Source organism: Anomaloglossus baeobatrachus, chromosome 1 (genome assembly GCF_048569485.1).
Source record: "Anomaloglossus baeobatrachus isolate aAnoBae1 chromosome 1, aAnoBae1.hap1, whole genome shotgun sequence".
In the NCBI taxonomy this organism is placed as follows: Eukaryota; Metazoa; Chordata; class Amphibia; order Anura; family Aromobatidae; genus Anomaloglossus; species Anomaloglossus baeobatrachus.
Genome location: NC_134353.1, coordinates 624,109,974 through 624,125,539, shown reverse-complemented (window position 1 = coordinate 624,125,539; position 15,566 = coordinate 624,109,974). Strand labels below are relative to the sequence as shown.

General features: G+C 48.0%; 1 protein-coding gene across 4 annotated transcripts in view; it reads left to right on the top strand.

Moving 5' to 3' along the window:
- Positions 1-15,566, top strand: part of SEMA4D (semaphorin 4D) — a 134,294-nt gene that overhangs the window by 42,453 nt on the left and 76,275 nt on the right. For all 4 annotated transcript variants that reach the window (XM_075318929.1, XM_075318921.1, XM_075318911.1 and 1 more), the window contains exons 3-4: positions 14,042-14,311; positions 14,925-15,067. In XM_075318929.1, the coding sequence (XP_075175044.1) occupies positions 14,212-14,311; positions 14,925-15,067 (243 nt within the window). In that variant the 5' untranslated portion in view covers positions 14,042-14,211. The remainder of the gene's footprint in view (positions 1-14,041; positions 14,312-14,924; positions 15,068-15,566) is intronic.

Here is a 15,566-nt window from a genome sequence, read left to right as displayed (position 1 = left end):
TTCGACACCGGTATAACGGGACCGAGGAGGTTTGTCAGGTTTATCCCCAAAACCATTGACCGTTAACCTAGGATCCTAAATAAGAGGCGGCCCGGTACCCATCAAGAGTCTGACTACTAACCCCAAGCCGAGTTCACGACGCTGTTGCTACACGATTTCTTTATCTATCCCGCATCAGACCCCTGGGAAAACCAGTGACGAGACTAACGAGTGGGTTAAAGAGGGAGTCACAGAGCCCTCCGAGAAGAGACCAAGAAGGAGACAAAGAAAGGTTACCTCAGAGAAAAACTCTGTCATTCAATCTCCCCCGAAATTTGTGACCATTGGCCTTCTGGTAACCGAACTGTTCTGCTGTGTACTGTGCAAAACAAACCAGATTTAAGTAAAAAGGACTTGTTTAAGCTGATGTGGACTTGGTGTGTCGTCTCTCTGCCATTCAACAGGACCCTGCGACATCAGAGAAGAAGGCAGCCATCACCGCTTGGTTACTTCCCTCCTGGTCAGCGACTTGCCACCCTGAGGGAAAATAGTTCCACCTGTGGGGAGCTGAGAGATCTTAAGCTGCCGTCACCATCGCCTCAGAGGTCGGCCGCGGGCAGCACTGGTGTATCCCGCTTACCAAACACCACAGGTGGCGTCACGTATATGCCCAAAATCATCCCTGTACCCCATTCTACAGCCGCAGAGTGAGCGCCCAGGGCACGAAGCCAGGACCGACCACCTGTGATAACCCCATCGAGAGTAAAGTATCCGTAGTCCCAGCACCAGAGTACCCCCCTACCGAAAACCCTGATGGTCGACTCACATGCTTTTCCCCCCCTCTTCCCCATACTGTTTGTATTTGATGTCTTCAGCTCCACCTAGAGCACTTATCACCATCGATGTCTGTCGCCTATGCGCTGCAACGCTGACCTGATCACACTACAACTGTCCTCTGAGCTGTAAGTGCTGGCGGTCACCGATCCAATTGTCCAATTATCTGAAAGATACAAGGACAATTGATCAGTGGGAGCTGCGTGTTGCACTTCCCCTGTGTCCCGGCTGTCAGCTTGATAGCAAGGACTCAAAATAGCCAGCTCACACTAAAGAGGCGACAAGACACAGCCACAGAGGAGACTCATACCACCGCATTAGGCGGGCCGATAGCACCCCCCTGACAGCTGCGCCCGGGGTACATGCCCCGCTAGCCCCCCCAAGATATGCCTCTGCTTTTACAAAGGCTTTGGACTCCTGTTGCTTAGCATCTATGTATTACGTCACTGCATGCATGTTGGTGAAAAGGTGCATATGGGATAATGTGACAGATAAGATTGTTTAAGCAACAGAAAAGTATAGGAAATATATGTATATGTGGTATTTACAGTTGCTTAAAAAGCCTTCAAGTGTGTGTGTGTGTGTGTGTGTGTGTGTGTGTGTGTGTGTGTGTGTGTGTGTGTGTGTATAGATAGATAGATATAGTGGAATATAAGCAACATTGACTTTAGTTCACATAGTTGTGTCCATAGCAGGCAGCACATTGGTGCTAGCACTGAATTCAGTGTTACCAGTTTGACCTCAGTGATGCTTTGGATATGAGTGATTTTTTTCGACTATATTATGGAATTATGTTAATGGTAATTCCATAATTTATTGTTCAGCTCTGTGTGCAGTGCTCACGAAGGAAAGTTGACAAGTGCCTGGTCTCAAGCTAAGTTATTGTGCTGCTTCCTTGTTTTGCAGATCAGTAAAATAGGGGGTCATATTTGAACCTACACGAGCCATAATTTCTGACTTGAGAAGGTTCTCTAAGGTTATGTGCACACGATGAGGTCCCGCTGCATCCTAGACGCGCTGGGTCCTGGCCTGCGAGTCTCCTCCACAGGAGACCGCAGCTGCTCATGCCCACGATCTGGGCTTGGGCAGTTGCGGACTCTGTGTTCTCCCAGCGGAGAACACTTGCATCTCCGCAGCAAAGAATTGACATGCTTGCGGCTTTGAGAGACAGTTTACACTGCGAGCAGCACACACACAGCGGGCATGGGATTTCTATAAATCCCATACACTCTGCTTGTACTGTACAACGCAGCGTTTTGGACGCAGCGAAAACACACTGCGTCCAAAACGCTGTGAACCCTGATCGTAGACACGCAACCTTAAGCAGTGTTTTTCAACTTAAGTCTTCAAGGCCCACCAACAGATCAGGTTTTCAAGATTTCCTTAATATTGCACAGGTGATGGGATGGAAGTATTCCCTGTGTAATATTGGGGAAATCCTGAAAACCCATCTGTGCAATACTGTGAAACTCCTGAAAACATGATCTGTTGGTGGGCCTTGAAGACTGAAGTTGAGAACACTGGTCTAAAAGACACCTAAACCAGGTAATGTCGCTATATGATTGTAAATTTAAACGCCCTAATAAAAAGATTAGTATTACAATGGTGGGAAAAATGGACTTTTAAAAGTAAGGACTAGCCACAATCTTCTCACTACTAGCTTTCCACTCAGGCGGGCTTTGCACGTTGTGACATCGCAAGCCGATGCTGCGATGTCGCACGCGATAGTCCCCGCCCCCGTCGCAGGTACGATATCTTGTGATAGCTGGCATAGCGAAAATAATCGCTACGCCAGCTTCACATGCACTCACCTGCCCTGCGACCGTCGCTCTGGCCGGCGACCCACCTCCTTCCTAAGGGGGCGGGTCGTGCGGCATCATAGCGTTGTCACACGGCAGGCGGCCAATAGCGGCGGAGGGGCGGAGATGAGCAGGATGTAAACATCCCACCCACCTCCCTCCTTCCGTATAGCCGCCGGTGGCAGGTAAGGTGAAGTTCCTCGCTCCTGCGGCGTAACACACAGCGATGTACAGTGCTGCCGCAGGAACGAGGAACAGCATCGTACCATCGCTGCAGCATAATTATGGAAAAGTCGGAGCTTGCAACGATGATACGATAACGACGCTTTTGCGCTCGTTTATCGTATCATCTAGAATTTACACACAACGATGTCGAAAGTGACGCGGATGTGCGTCACTTTCAATTTGACCCCACCGACATCGCACATGCGATGTTGCAACGTGCAAAGCCGCCCTAAGCCAGTGTTCCCTAACTCCAGTCCTCAAGGGCCACCAACAGTGCATGTTTTCAGGATTTCCGTAGTATTGCAGAGGGGATGATTCCAACACGTGCAATAGTAAGGAAATCCTGAAAACTTGCATTGTTAGTGGGCCTTGAGGACTGGAGTTAGGGAACACTGCGCTAAGCTTTGACTTTTTGCTCACCATAACTTCACTTGCCAGAGGCATCGTCAATCATAGTGGAGTGGCCTTATTAGCTTCAAGGATACAGTCCCTAGTTCCTCAGCAGCACCACCTATTGATTGGAAGATGCAGCACATGGATGGAATAGCCGCTATTTTGCTCCACTGTGCCAGTGCTGATAATTAAATGCATGGCATGTTTAGTAGGGATGAGTGAGCTCTACCATGCTCCTGTGCTCATTACTCCTAATGGACAGTTGGACGGGCTCTACTCGTGTGCCTAGTATAATGGGAGTCAATGGGGAACTCAAGCATTTTCCTGAAATTCTTCTGGTTAACTTCCATTTTACTTGGTGCTCGAGTACTCGAGCATGGTAGTGCTCACTCATCGGTAATGTTTAGCTCTATTATTATTATACAACCTCATGGACCTGGCTTTGGTACCTTCTAAATAACTCACATGTACACTTTAGGCAGTTAGAACAGTTAGTCCAAGACTACACATTCTTGTACATGGTCCTCGCGTTGCTGCGCTTACTCCATGCGTGCTGTTGTTAGCGGAGCCCTGCAGTCAGCACTGTGCCTCTTTACCCTCATATTCCATAATGCAGGAGGGAATCCACATCACCGCTGTTCCCCTTACGGAGCGCCTTTGCTCCCGCTTACCGTACTTTTCCTGCATGCATTTGTACATTTCCTTTCACCGCTCGCAGTTTAATAAATGATGAGCACCAACAAGCTGCTTCAGAGTTGAAAGGTTCCCTAGCAACCGGCTGTGGAGCGATGGCAGCCCAGATTTGGCCAGCCTTTGTTTTCTCGTACTTGTTGGTATCGGAGTACAATTGTTCTGTGAAGAGAATGATAAATGTCCTGCCAAATGGATGCTGGAGAAATGTGAGACGTTGACCTGCTTAGCAATTCAGAACAAAGAGCAACTCTCCCAGCTAGTGTTTAATATGCATGTACCAGATTTCATTCACGCTGGTAAGCAGCAGACACTGGCACATTCTCCTTCCATTTAGTGTACGGAAAGTAAAATTAAATAGTGCAGGATCATTCAACGGCCATTATTCTGCCCCGGAAAGAGCACAACATGTTTCACTCCTGCAGACACGGAGCGACGATTGTCTCCGAGAACCATGCATTAGGCTGTAATCACTGGTCTGATTTCTGTGTATGCTCCTGTCCTGGATTCATCATCGACCTCCGCCCCCCCCATCCTCGACATTAAAGTTTCCAGGGAAACTAACCGCCATGATCATTTACTAGAAAACACACTGTGCCAGTAAAGCCTAATGTGGCTCCCGCTCCTGTAGTGCTATACATTGGTGTCCTATATCTGTAGTCCTCTGGAGGGCAGATCATTGCTTTAGGAACACTTGGGGGCAGATTTATGAAAACTGTCTACAAGAAAGAACGTCTTTGTTGCCATAGCAACAAATCACAGTGCCACTGTCTTATTTGAGGAGCAGAACCCAAACTGAAAGCTGCACTGTGGTTGCTATATGCAACAATGACAATGTTTTTTAGTCCGTTTCATAAAGCTCCCCTTTGAGAAGTTTATCCCAAGTAAAGGCAATAAATTGTAAGTCACAGCAGAAGCTCCTTTCTGATCTGCAGAATGTCTGCTGGTTATATGCACGTGTGTTAATAAGTAGCCTTTATTGCAGGGGTCAGGAACCTTTTTGGCTAAGAGAGCCGTAAACGCCACATATTTTGAAATATAATTCCGCGAGAGCCGTACAATATGTTTAAAGGGCCATTGACAGATCAATCGCTCCAATGTTCACTTAGTACAGCAAGGAATGCTCCTCCCTGCTGTATAAAGCCACAACTGGACTGAAACAATGGTAATTAGCAGTAAAAAAATCAAATAAATAACTTACATTGTGAACTTGCGATGCATGACATCAGTCCAGCAGTCTGGCTTCTTCTTTTTCCTGCGCATGACTGGAAGCTGGCATTCTTCCCACCTGATGTTGAGAGAATGCCAGCTTTGAGGCATTCGCAGAAGAAAGAAGCTGGAATATTGGACATGTCACACAACGCATTGTCAGTTATGTCAATTATCTATTTTATTATTTTACAGCGAATTATTGTTTAGGTCCAGCGGTGGCTTAGTGCAGCAGAGAGGAACACTCCTTTGTGTACTAAGTGACCGCTGGAGCAATTGTATCTGTCAGTGGCCCTTTTAAAAGTGTTGGTCTTACAGAAAATGAACAAAAAAGAGAGGCTCAGACCCAGGAGATACACACACACACACAAGCCATACACAGCACTCAACATGCCGTATACACAGTACATAAGGAGAAGAAAAAAAGCTCTGCAGGTAAACATATGCACACCAGGAATTAGATATACCAATAAACCTCACAATATGAAACTTTATTAAGTGCCAAACACAACAAACACAGCACACATACACACCATATACACAGCACACACTCACACACAGCACACGCACGCGCCGTATACACAGCACACGCACGCGCCGTATACACAGCACACGCACGCGCCGTATGCACAGCACACGCACGCGCCGTATGCACAGCACACGCACGCGCCGTATGCACAGCACACGTACGCGCCGTATGCACAGCACACGTACGCGCCGTATGCACAGCACGCGCCGTATGCACAGCACACGCACGCGCCGTATGCACAGCACACGCACGCGCCGTATGCACAGCACACGCACGCGCCGTATGCACAGCACACGCACGCGCCGTATGCACAGCACACGCACGCGCCGTATGCACAGCACACGCACGCGCCGTATGCACAGCACACGCACGCGCCGTATGCACAGCACACGCACGCGCCGTATGCACAGCACACGCACGCGCCGTATGCACAGCACACACAGATATAAGTACCTGCTGCTTAGTTGCCCTGTAAGATCAGGTGCAGCACAAGTGATGGATGCAGCAGTTCAAGGGCTGGCTTCATTCTCCTCTTTTCTCTCCAAGAAAAGACCTTATAGACCTGAGCAGCAGAGCACAGAACTGGAGGGTGAGAGGCAGAACGCACGGCACTATACAGGCCCCTGCCCCATCACTCTGCTTCTATCTGCAATTTCACAGGGGAGCATGTAGGAGCCGGAGGGAGGAAGTCCCACCCCCAGTGCTGTCTGCCGGCAATAGACAAGATCAGCGGCTGCCCGAGCACTGCAGCCTCCGGGAATCTTCCCCAGTGCCCCGGGGGCCGCAGAAAAGGTCATCGCGGGCTGGATGTTCCCCACCCCTGCCTTAAAGGGACGGCAGGCACAGTTTCCTGCCGAGGACTGCGGTCCCCGGAACTCAGCCCAGGGACAGCAGAACTGAAGGCGAGTGGCCAAAATGCCGCCCCCCTGACATGTGCCGCCCGGGGCGGACTGCCCCCCCCGCCCCCCCCTTTGCTACGCCACTGCAGACCTGCGGGAGAGGCGGGGGGCGGCGGCCCCCCCACCCCTCCACCGGCCAGCCCACCGGGAGAAGTCCCGCCCAGGGCCGGCTCCAGGTTTTTGTGGGCCCTGGGCGAAAGAGTCTCAGTGGGCCCCATCCACACATAGACATGCACAGATACATACACATACAGGCACACGTACACATACTTAAAGAGAAATTCACAAAAACACATAAATAGACATAAATCTAGACACAGTCATATACACTGCCATACATAGATACATATCATACATACACACACATTATTTTTATATATTTATCCTGTATATATATTTCTAATATTGGGAAGCCGGCAACAGCCTCATTCACCTCCCGGCTTGTCTAACAGACATGGCCGCACATAGGGCACACTAACACTGCTGTATATACATCCCAAGAGAGGTCTGGGGTGGGGGGGGACATACAGCACCTGGGTGGAGGGGACATACAACTCTGGGGGTATAGTAGTATGCAGCCCCCATATTGTGTTATGAAGCCCCCATTGTCCTCCATATAGTATTATGTAGCCCCCACATGCACTATGCAGCCCCCATATAGCACAATGCAGACCCAGATAGCATTAGGCACCTTCATGTAGTATACAGCACACATATAGCACAATGCAGACCCAGATAGCAATAGGCACCCTCATGTAGTACACAGCCCCTAAATACCACAGTGCAGAGCCAGATAGCATTAGGCACCCTCATGTAGTACACAGCACCTATATAACACAGTGCAGAGCCAGACAGCACAGTGCAGAGCCAGATAGCATTAGGCACCCTCATGTAGTACACAGCACCTATATAACACAGTGCAGAGCCAGATAGCATTAGGTATCCTCATGTAGTACACAGACCTATATAGTACAGTGCAGACCCAGACAGCACAGTGGAGAGCCAGATAGCATTAGGCACCCTCATGTAGCATACAGCTTGTATATAGCATAGCCTGTATATAGCACAGTGCAGAGCCAGATAGCAGTAGGCACCCTCATGTAGAATACAGTGATTAATACTCAGTGGCGTAACTAGAGTTTGATGGGCCCTGGTGCAAAATTTGGATCGGGGCCCCCCTCCACGTACACCGACACTTAGGGTGCGGGATAATGACACTGACACTCGGGGTACAGGATAATGATGCTGACACTTGGCTCTTACCCTCAGCACCCAGGTTTCCCATGATCTGAAATCCCTCTATCAGTACCCAGCTTTCCCATGTTCTGATATCCATCTTTCCCTCAGCACCCAGCTTTCCCATAACAGAGTAAAGCTGGGTGCTGAGAGATGTATAGCAGAGCATGGGAAAGCTGGGTGCTGAGGGAAAGAGCCTTTTTCCCTCAGCACAAAACATTCCCATCCCATACTTGTATCTTTGTCCTCCTTGTATATAGAGCTCCAAATACTATAATGGCCCCCACATAGCCTTCCGTATAAAAGGGTCCCACATAACCCGTCATATATTATAATGCACCCCCATAGTTCTCCATGTATTATAATTCACCCCATAGTACTCCATATATTATACTGCACCACAGTCCTCCATGTTTTATAACGCACACCCATGTGTGACCATGTGTAAGGTAGCCTCCATATTCCTCCATTTATTATAATGTAGCACCCATAGTGCTATATGTATTATAATGTAGCGCCATAAATCATCATTTTGTATTCTGCAGCCGCATACTCCTCCATGTATAATGCACCCCTAGTCCATGTATAAGGTGTCCTTCATGTTTATTATGCAGTCCCATAGACCTCCATGTATCATGGAGCCAGGCCCCTCCAGGCCTCCATGTGTCATGCAGCCAGCAAAATAAAAAACAAGTACCTCTCTTCTCCTTCCAACCCTGCGACTGCGGTAGTTACGCCCCTGCCCCCATATGTCACACACCCTGCACCCCCATATCACACACACTACACCCCCATATCTCACACACCCTGCTTCCCATACAGCCTGCACCCCCATATCACACACACTACACCCCCATATCACACACACTACACCCCCATATCTCACACCCTGCTTCCCATACAGCCTGCACCCCCCCATGTCACATACACACTACACCCCCATATCTCTCACACCCTGCTTCCCATACAGCCTGCACCCCCCAGATCTCACACACTACACCCCCATATGTCACATACCCTGCTCCCCATACAGCCTGCACCCCCCCATATCACACACAATACACCCCCATATCACACACACCCTGCCCACATATCTCACCCTGCCTGTACCCCAACTTACCCCTCTCAAACACACTGCACCCCTTCACATGCTTCTGTCACAGTCTGCAGCCCCCCCCCACCCTCATGTCCCCTCTTTTCTTATTACCAGTTATCATGTGTCCAAATCGCCTTCAGTATCTTGCTTTCTGCCGGCCTCCTGTGTCTCCTCCCACACAGTCACATGGGCGTGACATCATCGCAGGTCCTGCAGGATGGAGATTCCGTCTGCTGTGCAGGTCAGGCGCACTCCTGCAGCTCAGAAACGGGTGGTGGCCTCTCCAGGTCAGGGGCCCCTCTACTGACACTGGGCTCCCCTGACTCACAGGCCGGCCACTACACAGCGGCACTACACATAGGGGCCCGGCAGCCGGCTCTGCAGAGCGGCTGCCGGGCCCCTATGTGTACTAGTGCCGCTGTGTAGTGGCCGGCCTGTGAGTCAGGGGAGCCCAGTGTCAGTAGAGGGGCGGCTCACTTCTCGTTCGCCCACTGATCCGGTCTCCTCGGCGCGTCGTCCATTGCTGTCGCTCGCTCTGACCTCTCAGCAGGCGCGCAGTGATGACGTCACCGCGGTCCTCTGCAGAGCTGTCAGAAGAACGCCGACAGTCACAGCGGGGAGAATGATAAGAGAGAGCCGCCGCTCACTCTCTCATCATTGCTCTCAATTGTATCGGCACCTGCGATGCCGATGCAATTGAAAGCTCGATCCTCGGCGGGGGGCGGTGACAGCGCGGCCACCGGGCCCCCCTGAGTAGCGGTGCGCCACTCCTGCCACCGCGAGTGGGCCCCCCCGGCAGCTCAGGGCCCCGTCATTTGACCGGGTTTGCCGGGTGCTGGCGCCGGCCCTGGTCCCGCCCCTCCCGCCTGTCAGTCCGGGCCTGATCAGCGTGCACCGCGGCCTGATGGAGCGCGATGCATGCATCCTTCCCATAGACAGGTAGGAGCCCTGTCTGCGAGCCAGATACGGCCATCAAAAGAGCCATATCTGGCTCGCGAGCCATAGGTTCCCGACCCCTGCTTTGTGTCCTGCAGACATGAATTCACGCCCGGCTTCTGTTTCCAGACCTGGCTGTCTGCCTGCACTAGCCCTCGTCTACTCCTCCGCTTCATTCCTGTACTGCTGCCCTTTATTTTATGCAGCTTCTTCATGGTTTCCTAATCCCTATGTCAATGTATGCTGTTAGGCTACGTTCACACAATCAGTGCTTGTTGAGGTTTTGACACCGCTGAATTTCTGCATCAATCCCGCACCTAAAATTCAGTAGTCTTTTCTTGTGGTTTTTGTATTCGTTTTTTACACATGCATTTTTGACACCCGTGTTTTTGTCTCAATGCAGTTGGTTGAAACACAGGCAGCAGAGCATACAGGAAATTGCCCACAGCAAAGAAACAAGATTATTATTACAGATTATAGTGGTATAAAATCATGCATAATTATACCCTTCACCATCTCATAGGAAACACTCACCGCCCACGTCCCAATACATCACCATCTCATAAGAAACACTAACCACCCACATCCCAATACACACAAACACACATATACAGACACACAAAAAATATTAAGACATAGGTAGATAGATAACAGATATATTAGATAGAATGGAAAGTTAACTATCCTGAATAGAAATAGAAACTATCCTGAATAGAAAGTTAACTATCCTGTAGCTATATGGTTTCATGATTCCCCCTACATACCGTGTTTCCCCAAAAAAAGACCTCCCCCAAAAATAAGACCTAGCAGGAGTTTTCAGGGAGGCTTAAATATAAGACATCACCTGAAAATAAGACCTAGCCGTGGTCAATAATGACCAATACCGTGGTGCGGTAAAAAAAGTTAAAGATACTGCAGGACACTTCAGTATAGACAGCGGACACCCCCTAAAGAAAGAAGAGAGAAGACCCCCCCCCCCCCCGATCATAGTCACCAGACGTCGACCGGGAGCAGGGGAGCGCATCTAGGTCCTGCGGTGGAGAACACACACACACACACACATATTATATATATATATATATATATATATATATATATATACACTCGTCAGATCACATAAACACACACTCACCACATCCAGCAATATCGCTTGCTTCTCGGCGCTCGTAAGGACCTGCGACGCTGCAGGATGATCACATGGCCGAAAGCACGTGGTATCTCCAGATGTGAGTGTGTGCGCGCGATTATACAGGTATGTGCAATATCGTGAGTGTATGCTGTCTGATGTGTGAGTGTCGGCAAGAGGCAGAGCAGAGAAGGATGGGGTGCAACACAGCTGCTGGGGGAGCGCCCACCGGAGGTCACAGGGAGGGATGATGTGAAAGCTGTGTGTGTGTGCGATGTATGTGTATTGGTCAGATGCAGGGGAGCACAGCTGCAGTGATCACAGGGAGGAATGATGTGAAATCTGATGTGTGTCTATATGAGTGTATACTATCTGATGTGTGTGTATGTGATCTGAAGTATGTCTGTCGGCCAGACGCAGGGTAGGCGGCAGAGAGATATGGCTCTTATTTTTGGAGAAACAGGGTATTACATTCTTTAGTGCATTTCATATGGCAGTAAAGGTTGTTAGTAAGGCTGGTTTCACACTACGTTTATTTAACATCCGTCCTTAACGTTATTTTAGCGGAAAAGCGGATCCAGTGCAAATGCGTTTTCATTTCAATGCATTTGCAATGGACTCGCGTTAACATGCGTTCACCTGCGTTTGCGTGCGTTATAGTGAGGATCCAGCGACTTGCAGTTTTTTAACATGTTTCAAAAACGCTACTTGTAGCGTTTTTGAGCTGCGTCCAAATACTGCAAATTGCTGGATCCTGACTAAACAGCACGCGAACGCAGGTGAACGCTGGCGTGCTGATAGACAGGATCCTGCTTTTGTACTGAGCATGCCCAGAAAGTACTGAGCATGCCCAGAACCAATCTCGCGTGATCTGTCTCTCTCTCCTCCTCCCTCCCTCACCCTCTCTCTCTCTATCTATGTCTTTCCCCCTTCCTCCCCTTCCTCTCTCTCCCACCTGAGAGCTGCGGACACTCGTAACCAAGGTAAATATCGGGTAACCACTTCTCTTAGTTACCCGATGTTTACATTGGTTACGTGTGCAGGCAGCCCTGCTCCTAGCAGCTGCAGACACTCGTAACCAAGATAAATATCGGGTATCCAAGGCCGATGTTTACCTTGGTTACCAGCGTCTGCAGCTGTCAGAAGCCGGCTCCCAGTCTAGCTCCCCTCACTCCCGATCACATGACTCCAATGCCCGCCCCTAAACATCCAGTGCAGGATCCTGCAAAATAACAGATGCGTTTGCATACGTTATTTGCTGTAAAAGCAGGATCCGTATTTCCGCTAAAATAACGTTAAGGACGGATGTTAAATAAACGTAGTGTGAAACCAGCCTTAGCCTGCTTTCACCTATTAAATAATTGCAAATAAACAATGGTGTGGGGTTCCCTCTATTTTTCAGAACCAACAAAGGTAAAGCAAACAGCTGCAGGCTGATACTATCATCAGGCTGGAAAGGTTCATGGATATTGGCAACTTCTCAGCCTAAAAATACCAACCCGCAGCTGCACCAGAAGGGGAGCATCACATTAGTGTGCTAATTTTTGGCACTTCACCTCGGCTCTTCCCTACAGCCCTGGTGTGGTGGCAGTCGGGGTAATGGTACTTGGGGTTGATGTTAGTTGTGAAGTGTCAGCTGACATCAAGCCCTGGTGTTAGTAATGGAAGGTTGTCTACCGGACGTTCACCATTAAGAACCAAGTAAGTTGAAAAGAAAAGTGCACACACAAAAATAGTTTACTTGAAAAAACACTGCTCTGCACTTTCCCCCGCTTGCCGTTTTATTTAAAAAAAAAAAAAAAAAAAAGCCATGCTGTAGTTCAGGGATTCGCTTTTTACAAATCTAAGTTCCCAGCTCCAACGTAGTCCAGTGGTTCCCGTGACGTTCCTTGACTACCTGGATAAGACTATTGAGAACGAGGCTCCATAGACTTTGAGCAGCAGCCAGTCCTGGTTCACACTGTGCTTCACAAGACTCGGCAACTATGATGAGCGGTGATGTTCCTGGGAACCTTGATTTCTAATAAATTGGTGAATGCAGGGAAGTCTCCTGCTTTTATTTATTTTTTTTTATGTAATTCAGATTTCCATTTGTGGACTACTTCAGAATCCCTGGACTACGTTAGACCTGCATATTGTTTTTTTTTTAGTTCTCTTTTTTAATAAAATGGTGAACCAGGGAAAGTTTGGGGGAGTATTTTTTTCAATTACTTTTGTGTGTTCTTTTCATTTACTGGGATTTTCCATATCTAATGCAAGTCTATGGGAAAGTCTGCACTTCAAGCTCAACGTACACGCAAGAAAAATTGTCATGCTGCAGATTGGAAAAAAAATGCACCACAGATCAATTTACGCAGTGTAAAAAAGTAGCACAGTGGGCATGAGATCTCTATAAATCCCATCCACTTGTACTGTAAAATGCTGCGGTTTTGATTCAGTAAATATATGCAGCATCAAAAACATGAGTAACTCTGATCGTGGGCACGAACCCTAAGGCTATGTTCCCACGCTGCGGAAAATGCGCGGATTTCTCGCGGATTTACTGCGGATTTCCCGAAAATCTGCAGCAGCGGCACTTCCCTGCCATTTCTATGGCATTTTGGAAATGCTGTGCCCATGCTGCGGATTTTTCCGCGGCCGATTTGCCGCGGATTTGATCCGGAAAAATCTGCAACATGTCAATTATTGTTGCGGATTTTCATCCGGATTTTGGCTTCAGAATTGGGGAAAAAAAAATAAAAAATCCGCGGCAAATCCGCACCTTTGAAAAGGTGCGGATTTGCCGGGAAAGTCGCGGATTTTCATGCAGAAAAAAACGCAGCAACATTCTACCGTGGACACATAGCCTTACTCCCTCACCTCACGCCTTTGCTGGTATTTTCAATGAATATTCAGAAAAAATTGTAGAAATGAATGCAATATTGCGTTTTGTAAAGATGAATTAGTACAATAGTATGCGTTCTCTGGAGCTGTCCCCAACATGAAGTAGACTGTATTTAGTATACACGGCACCTGCTGCACATTAGTGTGACTGTGTAGGAAGTCCTTTTCTAGATGTGTAACCCTCGCTGCACACTTCCTATATTTCAGATGATGCATAAAGGAAGAAGATCTGCGAGCGCAGTCACATTGTGGCGTACTGCAGACAGCACTTCTTCCTTGGAGATGATGGGCTCTCCATACTTGTGATCGGGTGGTGGCTTCTTCTTCCTCTCCAACTGTTGGGCTGTAACCTGTATTTGCTACATTTGAAGATTTCCATGAAGATGGCTGTGTACTTTCTGAGTGCTCTTGTGAGTGCTCTGGTCCTGGGCACTGAAGCGTTTGCTCCACAGCCAAGACTCACGTGGCAGGAATCAGGTAAGGGTTGACTTGCTCTGGATTAATCCTTGCGTGAGTCACACACTTAGAATCTGTTTGCGGCTCTGATTTGTCACCTCTTAAACATATTATTTTTACTGTGATCGGTAAACTCTTGCCCACACAGCTGTTCAAGTAACTCTTAAGCATAATTATAGCTTCATGCCTCCCTTTTAACCCCTTCATTGCAATGCAGATCGACGTTAATGAAACATGATGGTGTGCAGTTATTTTCTGGAAGCTCACACTTTAATTATTTTCAGGGTTTCTTTTCTGTGGCTGACAGTCACATTTACTTCCCTCGCTAATTACAAGCTTTGTTCACGACATTCCAGTTTTAGTATGGCGTTAACTGTTGATACCCGGAGAGCACACCATATTTCATTGTTAGTCTCTCTATATAAATATTACACAAGCTATGATAATGCGATACCGAATATATATAACAATTTTTATTTCTATAGCGCCAACATATTCTGCAGTGCTTTTACATATTCATATATGAATGTTCCTGTATTTTGTGCACACGTGATGTCACCTTATATCCTTGATTTATCATATATATGGTACATATGTGTACATTGAACATCTACCGTCCTTGTTTTAATTGCAGACATTAGCCTTACTCGTTTTCAAGTGCAAGAAGTATATAACTATTCCTCATTGTTACTAAGTGACAAGGATATTCTGTACATCGGAGCCCGTGAAGTGATTTTTGCCGTGAATTCACAGAATATATCAGAAAAGAAGCATGAGGTAAATATTTTTTTTGTACCTTTTACTCAGCCTTGATATTCATTAAAGAAAATAAAATACACACACATATGAAGACTCTCCCAATTACCGCTACAGATTAGTAAGTATTTCAATAAATAATGCAGAGATCCATAAATAATGACTAGGAGCAACCCTGCAGTTTTCCATAACATGATCTTTCCTACACTGTAAGGGCTGGTTTATACAGGTAGATTTCCTGCCGGTGGCCGATACTAGTCAGTTTCCACTTGGTGGCCGATACTAGTCAGTTTCCACTTTGTGGCCGATACTAGTCAGTTTCCACTTTGTGGCCGATACTAGTCAGTTTCCACTTGGTGGCCGATGCTAGTCAGTTTCCACTTGGTGGCCGATGCTAGTCAGTTTCCACTTTGTGGCCGATACTAGTCAGTTTCCACTTGGTGGCCGATGCTAGTCAGTTTCCACTTGGTGGCCGATGCTAGTCAGTTTCCACTTGGTGGCCGATGCTAGTCAGTTTCCA